This window comes from Parambassis ranga, chromosome 3 (genome assembly GCF_900634625.1).
Source record: "Parambassis ranga chromosome 3, fParRan2.1, whole genome shotgun sequence".
NCBI lineage: Eukaryota > Metazoa > Chordata > Actinopteri > Ambassidae > Parambassis > Parambassis ranga.
The window spans coordinates 21,486,884-21,499,828 of record NC_041024.1 but is presented as its reverse complement, the minus strand read 5'-3'; the positions used below and the strand labels follow the sequence as shown (position 1 = coordinate 21,499,828).

The 12,945-nt window shown below is 41.9% G+C and overlaps 1 protein-coding gene across 1 annotated transcript; it reads right to left on the bottom strand.

Annotated features, from left to right (window-relative positions):
- Nucleotides 1–3,061: 3,061 nt before the first annotated feature.
- On the bottom strand, nt 3,062–5,904 carry LOC114433657 (putative gonadotropin-releasing hormone II receptor). The gene is made up of 3 exons (XM_028402300.1): nt 5,353–5,904; nt 4,410–4,614; nt 3,062–3,522 (listed from the first exon to the last, which is right to left on the bottom strand). Exons 1-3 carry the CDS (start codon nt 5,899–5,901, stop codon nt 3,062–3,064), a joined length of 1,215 nt encoding a protein of 404 aa, XP_028258101.1. The 5' UTR covers nt 5,902–5,904.
- Nucleotides 5,905–12,945: the final 7,041 nt, after the last annotated feature.

The following is a 12,945-nucleotide window of genomic DNA, read 5'->3' as shown; positions in this document are numbered from 1 at the left end:
CTCCCCCTTAGCTCAGCATTGGAAATACTGAAGAGGGGAGGGAGTGTTGGCAGATATACCGAGGGCAAGGACAGAGGATCACAACCTTAAGCTGCTGCAACAGACATGTTTGTATGGAAGCAAACATTTATAAACACATCTATCATCTAATAAAAATGTGTGCACATATCCAGTTTACAGTTATAGTTATTCATAAACCATTCATACCAAGTGGATGCTATTGATCCGCATGTTTGTTTGTTTTCCCATATTGGATTATTCATTCACTTATTCCATGTGGGTGGTTGTATCAGCTTGAATTATCCCCTCCAGGAGATCAGTAGAGATGTAATCTTGTCTTATGGATGTGATGTGATATAGATGCAGGAACATGAAGCTCCCGCAGCAGCTCATGAATATTCATAAATATATAATCATATTTATTTTTGTGACTGCAAGCTTTGTGTGAAACTATATGGTAATCTTAATTCATCCTAATCTAAAAATGGATTGAAATTAATCTTGTCTGGTTAAATGAGAGATGTGCTCCGTTGTCGTTACAGCCCATGTGTGTACGTTACAACATCACATGAATGCAGCTTGTGCACCCTCACTGACACACAGACAGATACACTACTATAACTATTAAGGCTCTACTGTAATAATGTTGTTCATCAATGTCCATTTGATGGTTATTTAATTCAAACTTTTAACTCATGGCTTATATAAGACCTGACTCAAGAGATATTAACAAAATTCTCTATAAAAGGTTTTGTCAGCTCAGTCTTTTCAGATAACATTCATTTCGATCACAAGCCAGCCAGCGAGTCCCAGAGGGGAGGCAGAGCACCAGAGCAGCCATGCTTCCTGCTGTGCTCTATGCCAACAGGAAGACCTCACCTGAGGAGGAATAGCACAGAAAGTCACTGACCTTTCTTAAGTATTACCAGGAGATCAGCGCTCAGGTCATACCAGAAGGTACACACTGGTTGTGTACCTTCTGTAGCCAAAGTACGACTAGTGATGTTCAGACTGTCTGAAGCTGTATCTGATAGTCAGTTGACCTTTATGAGTTAAGGTTCCTACAGTAAAAAAATCAAAGGGCAAATCAGTTCATCCCCAGAAGATCCAGCCAGTTTATATTGATTTAGTCCAGAATATAGATAGGATATAGATATTGATTAGTCTACTCGTGTTTAAGAGTAGAAGTTTAGTGCACTGAGCTTCTCTTAAAGCTCTCTTTGCTGTTCAAAGGGAACAGTCAGGAAGACTCTTAGTACCGCACACTGTGAAGATTGTGTCATGTTCATAGTTTTCAGACATCCATTTTGTTGTTCAGAGGGAGATGGGAGCCTTTGATTTGTGGCCTGTCTGTTGCATTGCCACAACATGTAAGCTCCAGTGTGTTTGGTGTTCTGGGCTCATTGAACAGACTTTTATGAGATGTAGTGGGAGTTCCAGGAGCCACCTGGCGCTAGGGGGAGAAGTCAAATTGATATTTTCTAAGCCAAGAACTAATTGGCGAAAAGAGCATCTGTGTATCTCAGCTTCAATCGCCACATTCTACAGTCTTCAAACAAGTACAGGATACTGGTTTTTTAAGTTGCCTTCAAAAGTTAAGCATTACTGTCCTTTCCCTGGTGAGAACAGGCTGGCTTTATGCTATAAATGCTATCAAATGGAAGGTTTCATGTATGACAGGCCAAGACAATACTTGCAAACTGAGAAGCAAGTAGTCTTCATTTGCTTATGTATATTTCCAGCCTGTCTCTACCAAGAAAACACAACAAGATGTTTATACCTGTACCAAATGTACTGTTCAAGATGTGCCTGTTGTAGATGGAGACTTTATATAATTTCCAAAGATGTTGGATTACAAGTGTTACAATCCATAACCAGGAAAAACATGAAGTTGGATGTGCAGGCCATTGAAATGAGCAGGGTTGGTCATAAAAAACCTGATAAAACCTGGTAGGACTTAAAAATGACACAAAACCATTTGCAGATTTGTGTTACCCCAAATTAAGATTAATTTTATTTATCCACACAGAGAAAATAGAAATCCTTTTAAATCCTAACCCAGTAGCTTTATTACCTGCACGTAACCATCCATGAGTAAAGTGAAATTACATTTGTGATGGGTCATGAAACACCTACATAATGTAAAGCCATCACTCTAACTCTACCTGCCAATTTTTGCAACCTGTGTACCCACAGGTATGTATATGTATGTGTAGGGGAGCCCAATGGCTACATTATGTCAAGCCAGCAGCTGACAAAAAACAAAACCGAGATGCCGTCACATCAAATAAAAGCCTTTAGAACTCATTACACAGCCCACCACTCAATTATTTGCATGAAGTTAGTTGGGTAAAAGTTAAATTATAAGCAGCAACTCATTATGAAGTGTCACAATTTCACTGTCACTATTGTCATACCTGCATATTTTCTTCATGGCTGGCAGCTATACAGTATTAAGTTGGCTAGAATCCAACATCAAGGGATTTTTACCATTTTTGCTTATTTGGTTTCAGAGCAGAATTCTCTATATATGTGTCAACTGGCTTAAGATCAATGAGTCAGTGTTTGTCCTTAGAAGTTACTCTGGATAATGTTTTGGAAGACAAATCAATAACCTCAGTAGCTCACCATTACTTTTGGCTCTACAGTATACACCCATAGCTGTGCACATACAGACACGCAGCAGAGTGCAGGCAGCTCTCCATCCAAACAGACAATCAAGGTTTTCTTTTTCTTCATTTATTACTAAAGCTGTCTGCATTATGAATGTACAGCATTGTATGCAGTAAAATGCATGTTACACAACATACATACCATTAAACAGATCCAGACATCTTTTACTCTTCATAAAGGGCTTATGTAACCCTGAAGTACAATGGACAGCCTCCAGCACCACACACAGAAAGACACGGCTGGAGATAAAAACACTGAAGTGATCGAGAGGTCCCATCCTCAGACCTATTCTACACATGCATGCTTTGATAGCGACACAAAAAGGTAACCCCGAAAAGAAGGTAGAAGAAATTCATTATGTTCCTCATAATGTGTTGCTCTCAGTGCACTATAGCCCACTCCCTCCTCCTCCATAATGAACAGTCAGACAGCTGTTAGTGGACTTTGGTTCAGTCTGTTCACAGTTGCTGTCTGTTTCAGTGATAGTCGTCTCTTTTGTGCATTTAAAGGACTTTGTTGTCACTGTGTTAGTGTCCAGGCTGGACATTACCGCGGCTTTGCGGTAACAGTTTCTCAGCCCCCTGTTGAAGCGTATGGTGAACAAGCCATAGATGATGGGGTCCAGGCAGGCGTTAAAAAGCCCAAAAATAAACAGGATGTGCGTGAGGGAGTGAGACACCTTTCCTTCCAGGTCATCTGGGAAAAACCAGTACCACAGACCCAACAAGTAATATGGAGTCCAGCACACTATGAAGCAGATCACTATGACGATGCTCATTTTCAGAGTTTTCATTCGGGCTTTGGGGATGTTGTTCCTTGAGCAGCGGAGATGTGGCTCGTCAGAAGATGCTGAAGGAGAGAAGGAGAATTACTGATCATCTAAAATGCTTTGGTTTCGAAGATTTCCATCTATATTTTTATGAGTCCAAACATAAATCCATGATGCAATCACATAGCTTTTCCTCTTACAAACCTTACAGGTAATGTTTCATGGTATGCAGCAGTGGGGGTATCACAGGTATTTACAGAGCTGTCTAGAAACTTAACAAGTGTATCTATTGCACAATCAGCATTTAAATCCAATAGCCCCTGGCATAATGCTGTGTACATTACATGGAGATTTTGTTTGTGAAAAGTCTGGATTGGAGAATTGGTTTTGGGCCAGGAGATCATTTCATAACTAGAAATATACAAGACACAGAGTCTGCGAGGTTTCTGGCCTCAGTAAAGTGCATGCTGTATGTAAGCATTCAAAGACGGTGCTCTTTAAGGCTACAAGATTCATCCTTATAAAAATGCACCCAATAGATAAGATTTAATCTGGACTAAAGTGGTGGGATGATATAGAAGCACACAGAGCCGTGCTGCCAGTGTGGCTACAATAAAGCACAAAGGGATGGGACAGGTGATGAGACTCAAGCATCGCACAATGACAAGTAAAAAGAGGCTCTCTTTGTTTAGAGACATGCCACAGATAGAAAATCAACAGGCAAACAGATACGGCAAATGAAAAAGGACTAGCAGCAGGTGTGCATGTGTGTGTGAGAAAGATAGCGATGCATGTGGAGGAGCTATTGAGGCAAATGCAGCGCAAGTCCAAAATGACTGGAATGGTACAGAAAGGCAAAAGATGAAGGAAAGAAAAACAACTGGCTGAGCTGAACAAAGGTCTCTAAATTCGATTTGCACTTTAGACTTTGGTGTAGGTTTGAAGCAAGACTCGTCTGTGCACTTACAGTTCTTTTTAGTTATCCGTTTGGAGATCTGGATGAAGATCCTGGTGTAGCAGACGATCATAATGACCAGCGGCAGCAGGAAGAGGCAGGAGAAGGTAAACATGTTGTATGCAGTTTCTTGCCAGTGAGCAACAAAGCTCCCCCTTGTGGTGCACTGAGTGAAGTTTGCTGGATATGTAATGGTGACATTATGAAAAATGAACATCTGTGGGATTAGAATGAAAGAAACATTAGGCTTTTTCTGGCAGTGATTGTCTTCCAGTAATTTATTTGCCCTGGCTGTTGGTGCTTGTTGGAATCTGGACATGGATGCAGTTTTTGTAATCTGAGTAATTACAGATTAATATCCAAATGATTTAGTCTGCTAATCCTAGAATTTTCTTTGCAGAGATAGCAGGACTCCTTGAACAGCCTTAATTATGTTGCCATTATATTGTGTCCTCCAGTCCTACTCAGCATCATCCATCATGGGTGATCTTTTTGATGTGAAGCTCCTGCTTTTTTGTCATTTTGTCACAACCCAGCCAACGTTTTCGCATGCCAAGCCACCATATGTCTCGCTGTTTATGAGGAAGCATCTATACCAGCAGCAGGATTACACATCCTCAATCTTATGGAACTGCATGAATGAGCTGCTAATCCCAAACATTGAGACTTTGTGGGTTTTGAAAAGCATGCAGCCTGCTGAAAAAAAAAAGATTTTAATTTCTTCTACTACAATTTAGTGGCTCCTTGAGATAATATATGCAAATGCAGCCATCTGCCATCACATAAAAACCTCTCTATCCTGCTGCTTTTTATATGGCTGTTCATGAGGAAAGGTCTAAAAAACAGTTTGTTCATTCTTCATTTTCACTCAACACTTCCTCCCCAATTCAAATTTTGTAATTTTCAGAGAAGTTGTATTCACCTGTCTTGTCAGTTCTGTGCCATCTGGCCTTACCTGAGGGATTGAGAACAAGGCGCTCATACTCCATGCCACTATAAGCATGACCCTGTTCCTTTTCCGGGCCATGCTGATGGCCAGAGGGTTAAGGATAGCTGACTGTCTGTCCAGACTAATCACCACTGTGACAAAAGCACAGGAGTACATGGCCTGTAGCTTGAGAAACATGAGGAACCTGCAGGCCAGGTCGCCTGCCAACCACTGAACTGTGATGTTCCACACAGCATCAACCGGCATCACAATGAAGGTAACCAAAAGATCAGCTGCGGTCAAGTTGATCATCAGCACGCGGAGGTGGGACTTGCGCTTGTGCCCATTGGCTGCCCAAAGCACGGCCAAATTGCAAAAAGTGGATACACCACAAAGGATGAAAGTGATGATCACTCTGACTTTGGCAGCCGTGGAAAAGGTCGGCAGCTGTGGAGCCCTGTCCACTGACGTCCAGTTGCAGTGAGAAGCCAGCCAGTCACAGCTGTCATTGAGCTGAGATGCTGAGTTCTGCTGATACATGATGACCGGAGGATCAGAGCAGGAGGAAGCGTTCATCTTCTGACCCTCACCAAGGAGTCAGCATTGTGTTGAGCTGCACATGGAGGCTGGTGTTGCCAAAGGGAGATAAAGCAAAAAAAAAACAGTACTTTACATGAGCATTTATCTGCATGGATTTATATAATAAGAATATAGTTCTGTGAGTAATACAGTAACTGACAGAGAGGGAGCAATCTGCTGTGTAGGGCACATCTCTGATACTCAGTGAGTAGGTGGAAGGACGTTATGATTGCCTCTAACAAATCACATTATGTGCATAGAGGGGTCCCTGGATTATTGAATTTGCAGCAACACCTGACAAGCAATCAGAATAATTGCTGCTAATGCACCACTAAGAGTGTAGGACCTCTGACTGTAACATTATTAAATAAGAAATGTTGATATTATTTAAGTAAAATAATAAGAAGTTATATATAATGTTTACATTATAGTAGTTCAAATAAATAAAAGACTAATTGTGGCTAACATTTGCATGATGTGGGATATCTGTCACATAATATGTAAATTAACTCTTAGGCTCTAAGTCAACCAGATTTTTTTTAATAATAATGAATAAATTTTGTGCGTAAAAATCATCTTAAAAAGACATTTCGCGTATAACTGTGGAGATTGTAACAATTCTGGAATATAAATAGGTAGAATAAAAGCTACATAAAACTCACTTTTGTGTCCGTGGAGTCCTGAAGTATAATGAATGAATTCCCCGCTGATAAAAACAAGTAATCTTTTTTTTTTATAGAGGTCCCAAACCGCGCCGCGGCTCCATGTCTCCGCTGGACTGCTGAAAGCGAGTGGTACCGTATTGAGTTTGTAAACAGCCCGGTAGTCCGTGTGGAGTCTGGCCACTCTTCTCCGTGTCTCCGTTTTCCCTGCAGGAGTTCTGTGCCGTGTTCTGTTCTCCCTCCGCTGTGCGCGTCCGCCGCTCTGTGGGCGCGGTCACGAGCATCTCCGCATCTCCCGGCGGCGTCAGTTCACTGAGCCCCGGCAAAGTTTCTAAATTTAAACCCGACCAGAACAAATGTAATGAGACACAGCCTCTCCCATCAGCACGGCCGCCGTGAAGACCACACCAAGACCTGCTCTGATCCAACGTATGGAACTGGTCCGCCAGCCTGAATGTTCATACACGAGTGGGCAAAATTTATATATATATATATATATATATATATATATATATATATAAACCATATGTGAGCCTGATGTTTACATTTACATTTTTTACATTTTAGGACCATGTGTTGATGTTGTGCATGACAGGTTTTCTTTACCTGTCAAAGTAATAGCTTCAGAGACATTTTCCAGTCTTACATCAGGATTCCATTAGCAGCAGAGCTCAAACATAGAAATAATGGAAGAATGTTTTCCATCTGCTTTGAGGTCTGAAATGAACATGAGCAGCCACGCACTGTTTTCACTTATCCTGCCCAGGTAATGCTGATACAATGACCATATACCCATCAAAGCAAGGCTTTATAGAAACCTGCTGCTAATATTTATGTTCAACCAGTGATGCCAAACAATAAGAGTTTAGGTCATGTTTAATAAATAACTATTAGTAAAAATCAGTTCAATTCAATATATATTTTTTATTTATTCTACACAGGTATTGATCGAGTTAAGTTTGCTCTATACACCGAGTAGAGTTTAATTAGATTTTATCAGGAATGTAAAACATCTAGAACATGGATGGATTTTACTCACTGGGATTTATTTCACTCACTTTTCACCCCCACTGTATTTTGCAGGTTCACCAACAGTCTGTATGACCTCCCTATAACGCCTGGGCATGTTACTGATAAGGCGGTGGATGTTCTACTGAGGGATCTTCTCTCAGACCTGGATTAGAGCATCAGACAACTCCTGGACAGTCTGTGGTGCAATGTGATGTTGGTGGATGGAACGAGACATGATGTGCCAGATGTGCTGGATTGGATTCAGGTCTGGGGAACGGGCAGGTCAGTCCATAACATCAATGCCTTCATCATGTAGGAACTGTTGACACACTTCAGCCACATGAGGCCTAGCATCGTCATCATCAGAAGGAACCCAGGGCCCACTGCACCAGCATGCTCTCACAATGGGCCTGATGATCTCATCCTGGTACCTAATGGCAGTCAGGGTACCTCTGGCTAGCACATGGAGGGCTGTGCGTCTCTAGACTCTGTCATGTCTGTCACATGTCACATGTGCTCAGTGCGAACCTGCTCTCATCCGTGAAGAGCACAGGGTGAACAATCTTGTTCTCTAGAAATCACCCGGCACAGTGTTGGGCTGTAAGCACAAGCCCCACTTGTGGACGTCGGGCCCTCATACCACCCTCATGGAGTCTGTTTCTGACGGTTTCAGCAGAAACATGCATATTAGTGTCCTGCTGGAGGTCATGTTACAGGGCTCTGGCAGCGCTCCTCCTGCTCCTCCTTGCACAAAGGAGGAGGTAGCGGTTCCTGCTGCTGGGTTGTTGCCCTCCTACGGCCCCCTCCATGTTTCCTGGTGTACTGGCCTGTCTCCTGGTGTCTCCTCCATGCTCTGGACACTGTGCTGACAGACACAGCAAACCTTCTTGCCACAGCTCTCATTGATGTTCCATCCTGGATGAGCTGCACTACCTGAGCAGCTTGTGTGGGTTTAGACACCACCTCATGCTACCTCTAGGGGTGAGAGCACTGACAAAATGCAAAAGTGGTCAAACATCAGGCAGAAAAGATGAGAGCAGAGAAATGGTCTGTGGTCAGCACCTGCAGAGCCTCTGCTTTATAGGGCTTGTCTCTCATTTCCACCTGTTCTCTGCTCCATTTGCACAACAGCAGCTGAAACTGATTCACAATCAGTGTTGATCCTAACTGGACAGGCTGATTCCACAGAGGTGTGACTGACTGGGAGTTACACTGAGTTCTTTAGGTGTTATTTCTTTGGGCAGTGAACTTTATTCACTGCACTGTAAGTTTCAATGGAGCTGTAGTGGCAGAAGAAGCAAATGGCGGCGATCTGAGCCTCACATATTTCATCGACAAAAATTCCTCTGTATTTACAATTTAGTCTTTAATGTTTACATAATTAGTTGTTAATACATATTTAATGCCCTATAATTAGAAAATAGCACCTTTCCACAGCAAAACTACAACAGAGTACGTGCAGTTTTTTTACTATTTCTTTTGATACATGTGTTTTTTTTATCTATAGGCTCACTGTAAAATGTAATTTGTTGACCTTACTTAAAAAAAATAAGGAAACCGATTGCCTCAAAATTTCAAAGTTAAGTATGTCTATAACTTTAAGCTGTTAAAGCTCAAAATAACTGTGTTAGACTTCTTAGTAAATGTAAGTTTAGGTAAATGTAAATGTTCACATCGAAAACTCACTGGGAAATCACAAGAGCAGAAGGCTACTTGGACAGCTGTGTCGCAGGATAACTCACAAAAACGAACTGCAACAAGGGCAGGAAACACACAGGCTTTATACACAGGAGGGCGGGAAGACAATTGGACACAGGTGAAGCACATTAGGGCGGAGCAGGTAATCACAGGCGGGGGAAGGGAGCACACATGAGGAAGGGGAAGTAAACAGAACTGAAACACAAGGGGAAGATCGAGTTTCAAAATAAAACAGGAAGTGACTAGTAAAACTAAAACTAATACAAACAGAAAATGAACTACAAAATAAAAGACCTGGCTGAAACCATGACAATGACAGTTTGCAAGGGACATAAAAACAGTTTATTTGCCCTCTAAGAAAACATTCAAATTTATTAGCATGAACAGCAGATTCAAATCTGTTCAAGTGCAAATGTAATGCAGACATTTGTGACAGCAACAGCTAAAACCTGCTCAGAAGGAAGGATTTATTGATATTTTCAGATACTCTGCACAATATTTGTATTACTGCAAACATAATACATTAACTGTAACATTAGGTGTAATTTGGTGTTGTAAACTTTACCTACACCTAATTTTTCTAAATATCCTACTTAACATACAATGTCCTGCACTATCAATGGGTGTAGCAGCTCTGCGGTTAGGGATGTCCCGATCAGTTTTTTTTGCCCTCGAGTCCGAGTCTGAGTCATTTGATTTTGAGTATCTGCCGATACCGAGTCCCGATCCGATACTTTCTATAAAGGCACTCATTGCGGCAAAACCCGTGTGTGTGTGTGTGTGTGTGTGTGTGTGTGTAGGCCTGTCACGATAACAGATTTTGCTGGGCGATTAATTGCCAAGAGAAATTATTGAGATAAGCGATAATATTGTCAAATCAATGTTCAACTAACATAATGATAATGACATATAATGCAAGTACACCCTTTCAAAGATCAATAAACTTTAATTTCTAAAGAACATTTAACATTGGAAAGGCCCCCAATTATCAACACTATTATTATTGTTATTATTAATGATATTAATATTATTATTATTATGAGTAGTGGTAGGCCTATTACCATGGCTTATCTGAGCATAGTCAATGGAGTTAAGTCAAACCAACTAGCACGTCATGAGCAACAGAGCCAAACAACACGCACTCTACCTGCTGCTGGGAGTGGGCTCACCTGTGCGCACATGTGTTTGTGTGCGCACGCGTTTGCGTGTGTGTATGCGCATCAGCGAATTTTAAAAACGCCACCATGTAGACAGAAAAAAATAAAATATATAATAATAATAATAATATAATATAAAAATAGCAGAGATGGCACAAGAGGACTGGGCAAGAGGACTAGACTGGGTGGCGCCGCCAGTAAGAAGGCAGAGAACTTCACTCGTACAACTCTCTCTGATGGCACGTTGTATTCATGAGCATGTTTAGTCTTGTGGTGAATTGTGTCGAAGTGTTGAACCGGTGTTGTGCAGCTTCACAGCTCTCTGTGTTGCTGTAACGTCCAAGCCCTGCAGCACTGTGACGCACCGTGGCGACGCAGACAGCGAGCTGACCGTGGTCTGCTCAGAACATCCCGTAAACGTCACGCAATGAGTTAAAAAAAATAAGAACTACCTGTTGATTTGACACATTTTAAGTCAGAAGCCGCGGGCCATATTAGATCTGACGGCCGGACTTTGCACACTTTATACGCTACGACGCACCAGAGTGACGCCTTTTGTCATCCAGCCTCTTTGGCAGCGAGAGGGGGAGAGAGAGGGAGAGAAAAACAAACAAGCGTGCAAATGTAATTATTGCGGTTATCGTGCAATTAATTGATTTATTGTTTTATCGCGACAGTCCTGTGTGTGTGCGTGTGCCGCCACACCTGGGAGATGTCACACACGCAGCACATCGAGGTCTCGAACCAGGACCTGTCGCACCAAAGGCAGCTGTCATACCCCTGCACTACAAGACACAGAGCCACCCTGCACAGAAGGCGTTAACTTTGACAGCCCTAAAAAGTATATATCCGAGTCCTGATCGGGAGGTAATGTCCGATTCCGATCGAGTCTGAAATCTTCCGATCATGTGATCGGATCGGGACATCCCTATCTGCGGTATTAATGTACACACTATGTTTGCTTTCTATTTTTAAAATTCTAATGAATATGGAGTCTTACAAGACCTATGTGAGGAGCTAATGTTGCTAGCGCTAGCTTAAACATGCTCATCTTTGTATCAAGGCGTGTAAGCTAGCTAATGTCGCTACTGCTAGCTTAGCAGCTATTCTTTATATCACCTTGCCTTTGTTTGCCTTACTAGCACGTGCTAGAGATGCCAAATTTCCACTACATGATTAAAGGATAGATGCATGAAAATTGGAATATCCATTCTCATTTACTGTGCAAACAGCTGATCAGAAATATTGTAATGTTTTTTTTTTAAATATTTAGTGCATGTTATCAGTTATAAAGGGAAGTTTGTTTTTCTGTTTGATTTTGTTTACTTTTGCTGGTTTAAATGAAGTGAAGAGAAAAGTTTAGAAACATATTTACATCATGGTTAATATGGTTAGTACTCTGAGCTCTTCTGCACTGTAATTTGTCTTTCTCTGCAGACAATCTCTGCACATGCTCAGTTGCTATGGCGATGATGTCTTTGAAGATTAAAGGCATAAAATGTTTACTTTGATGACATCATAAAATGACAGTTATCATGTGACTTAAAGGTATAAGTGCAAGTCCCTAACTCTATCCTATAGACAATTGCACTAGGAGTCAACACGGCATTTAGCTGCATTACTTGGAATACGTACACATACTGCTGGAAGATTGTTTTGGAAAAGAAAACAGGATGTCGATGACTGATCTTTTTCAAGTTGGAAGCACTCTCCAGGAATCGCACAGGATTGAAAAAGTCCTGGGTGAAGGTGGTTTTGGTGTTGTGGCCCAATGCCGCAATACAAAAACGAACATGCAAGAAGCCGTCAAGATAAACAGAGGAGACGAAAACGCAAAGCTGGCACAATATGAGATGGAAATGTTACGACATCTCTCCTCCCTGGATCCAGATACCTGCAACATTGTTAGGTTTCATGGGTTTTTCGTCCACGAGGACAATGTTTGTCTTCGTTTTGAGCTCCTCGATCAAAACCTGGATGACTATATATGTGAGCAGGACCCTATTCCGCTAGCTGAGATTAAGTCAATTTTGTATCAGCTGGCCACAGCTCTGGTTCACTTGCAGTCAGTTGGGATTATTCATGCAGATCTGAAATCCCTAAATGTCATGGTTGTGGACCGCTTTGATAAACCAATCAAAGTCAAAGTCATTGACTTCGGTCTGGCACAGCTTTCGTCATCGACCACATACGATTACCCTGTACAAACATTCTGGTACCAGGCACCAGAGGTGATCGTGGAAGCTCCGTTTAATGAAGCAATTGACATGTGGACACTTGGTGTGATAGCTGTGGACCTGGCACTTGGAGCATCACCATATCCCGGGGATGACCCCTATGATGTTATGAGATTCATAATAGAAACTCAGGGCCAGCCAGCAGACCACATCCTGGATCGTGGGGCAGCAACCAATCGCTACTTCCAACACCAAACAGACAGCGAACAGCGGTGGAGATTCAAGACATGTGACGAGTTCAGCAATGAGTATGAGTATTGTTCTAAAGAGACAAGG

Excerpts from the sequence above, each read along its gene's own strand:
- LOC114433657 (XM_028402300.1), bottom strand. The coding sequence starts at position 5,901 with ATGAACGCTTCCTCCTGCTCTGATCCTCCGGTCATCATGTATCAGCAG. Across the intron at positions 4,615-5,352 it reads CCTTGTTCTCAATCCCTCAG|ATGTTCATTTTTCATAATGT; the intron begins GTAAGGCCAGAT and ends CTAATCCCACAG. Across the intron at positions 3,523-4,409 it reads ACGGATAACTAAAAAGAACT|CATCTTCTGACGAGCCACAT; the intron begins GTAAGTGCACAG and ends TCTCTCCTTCAG.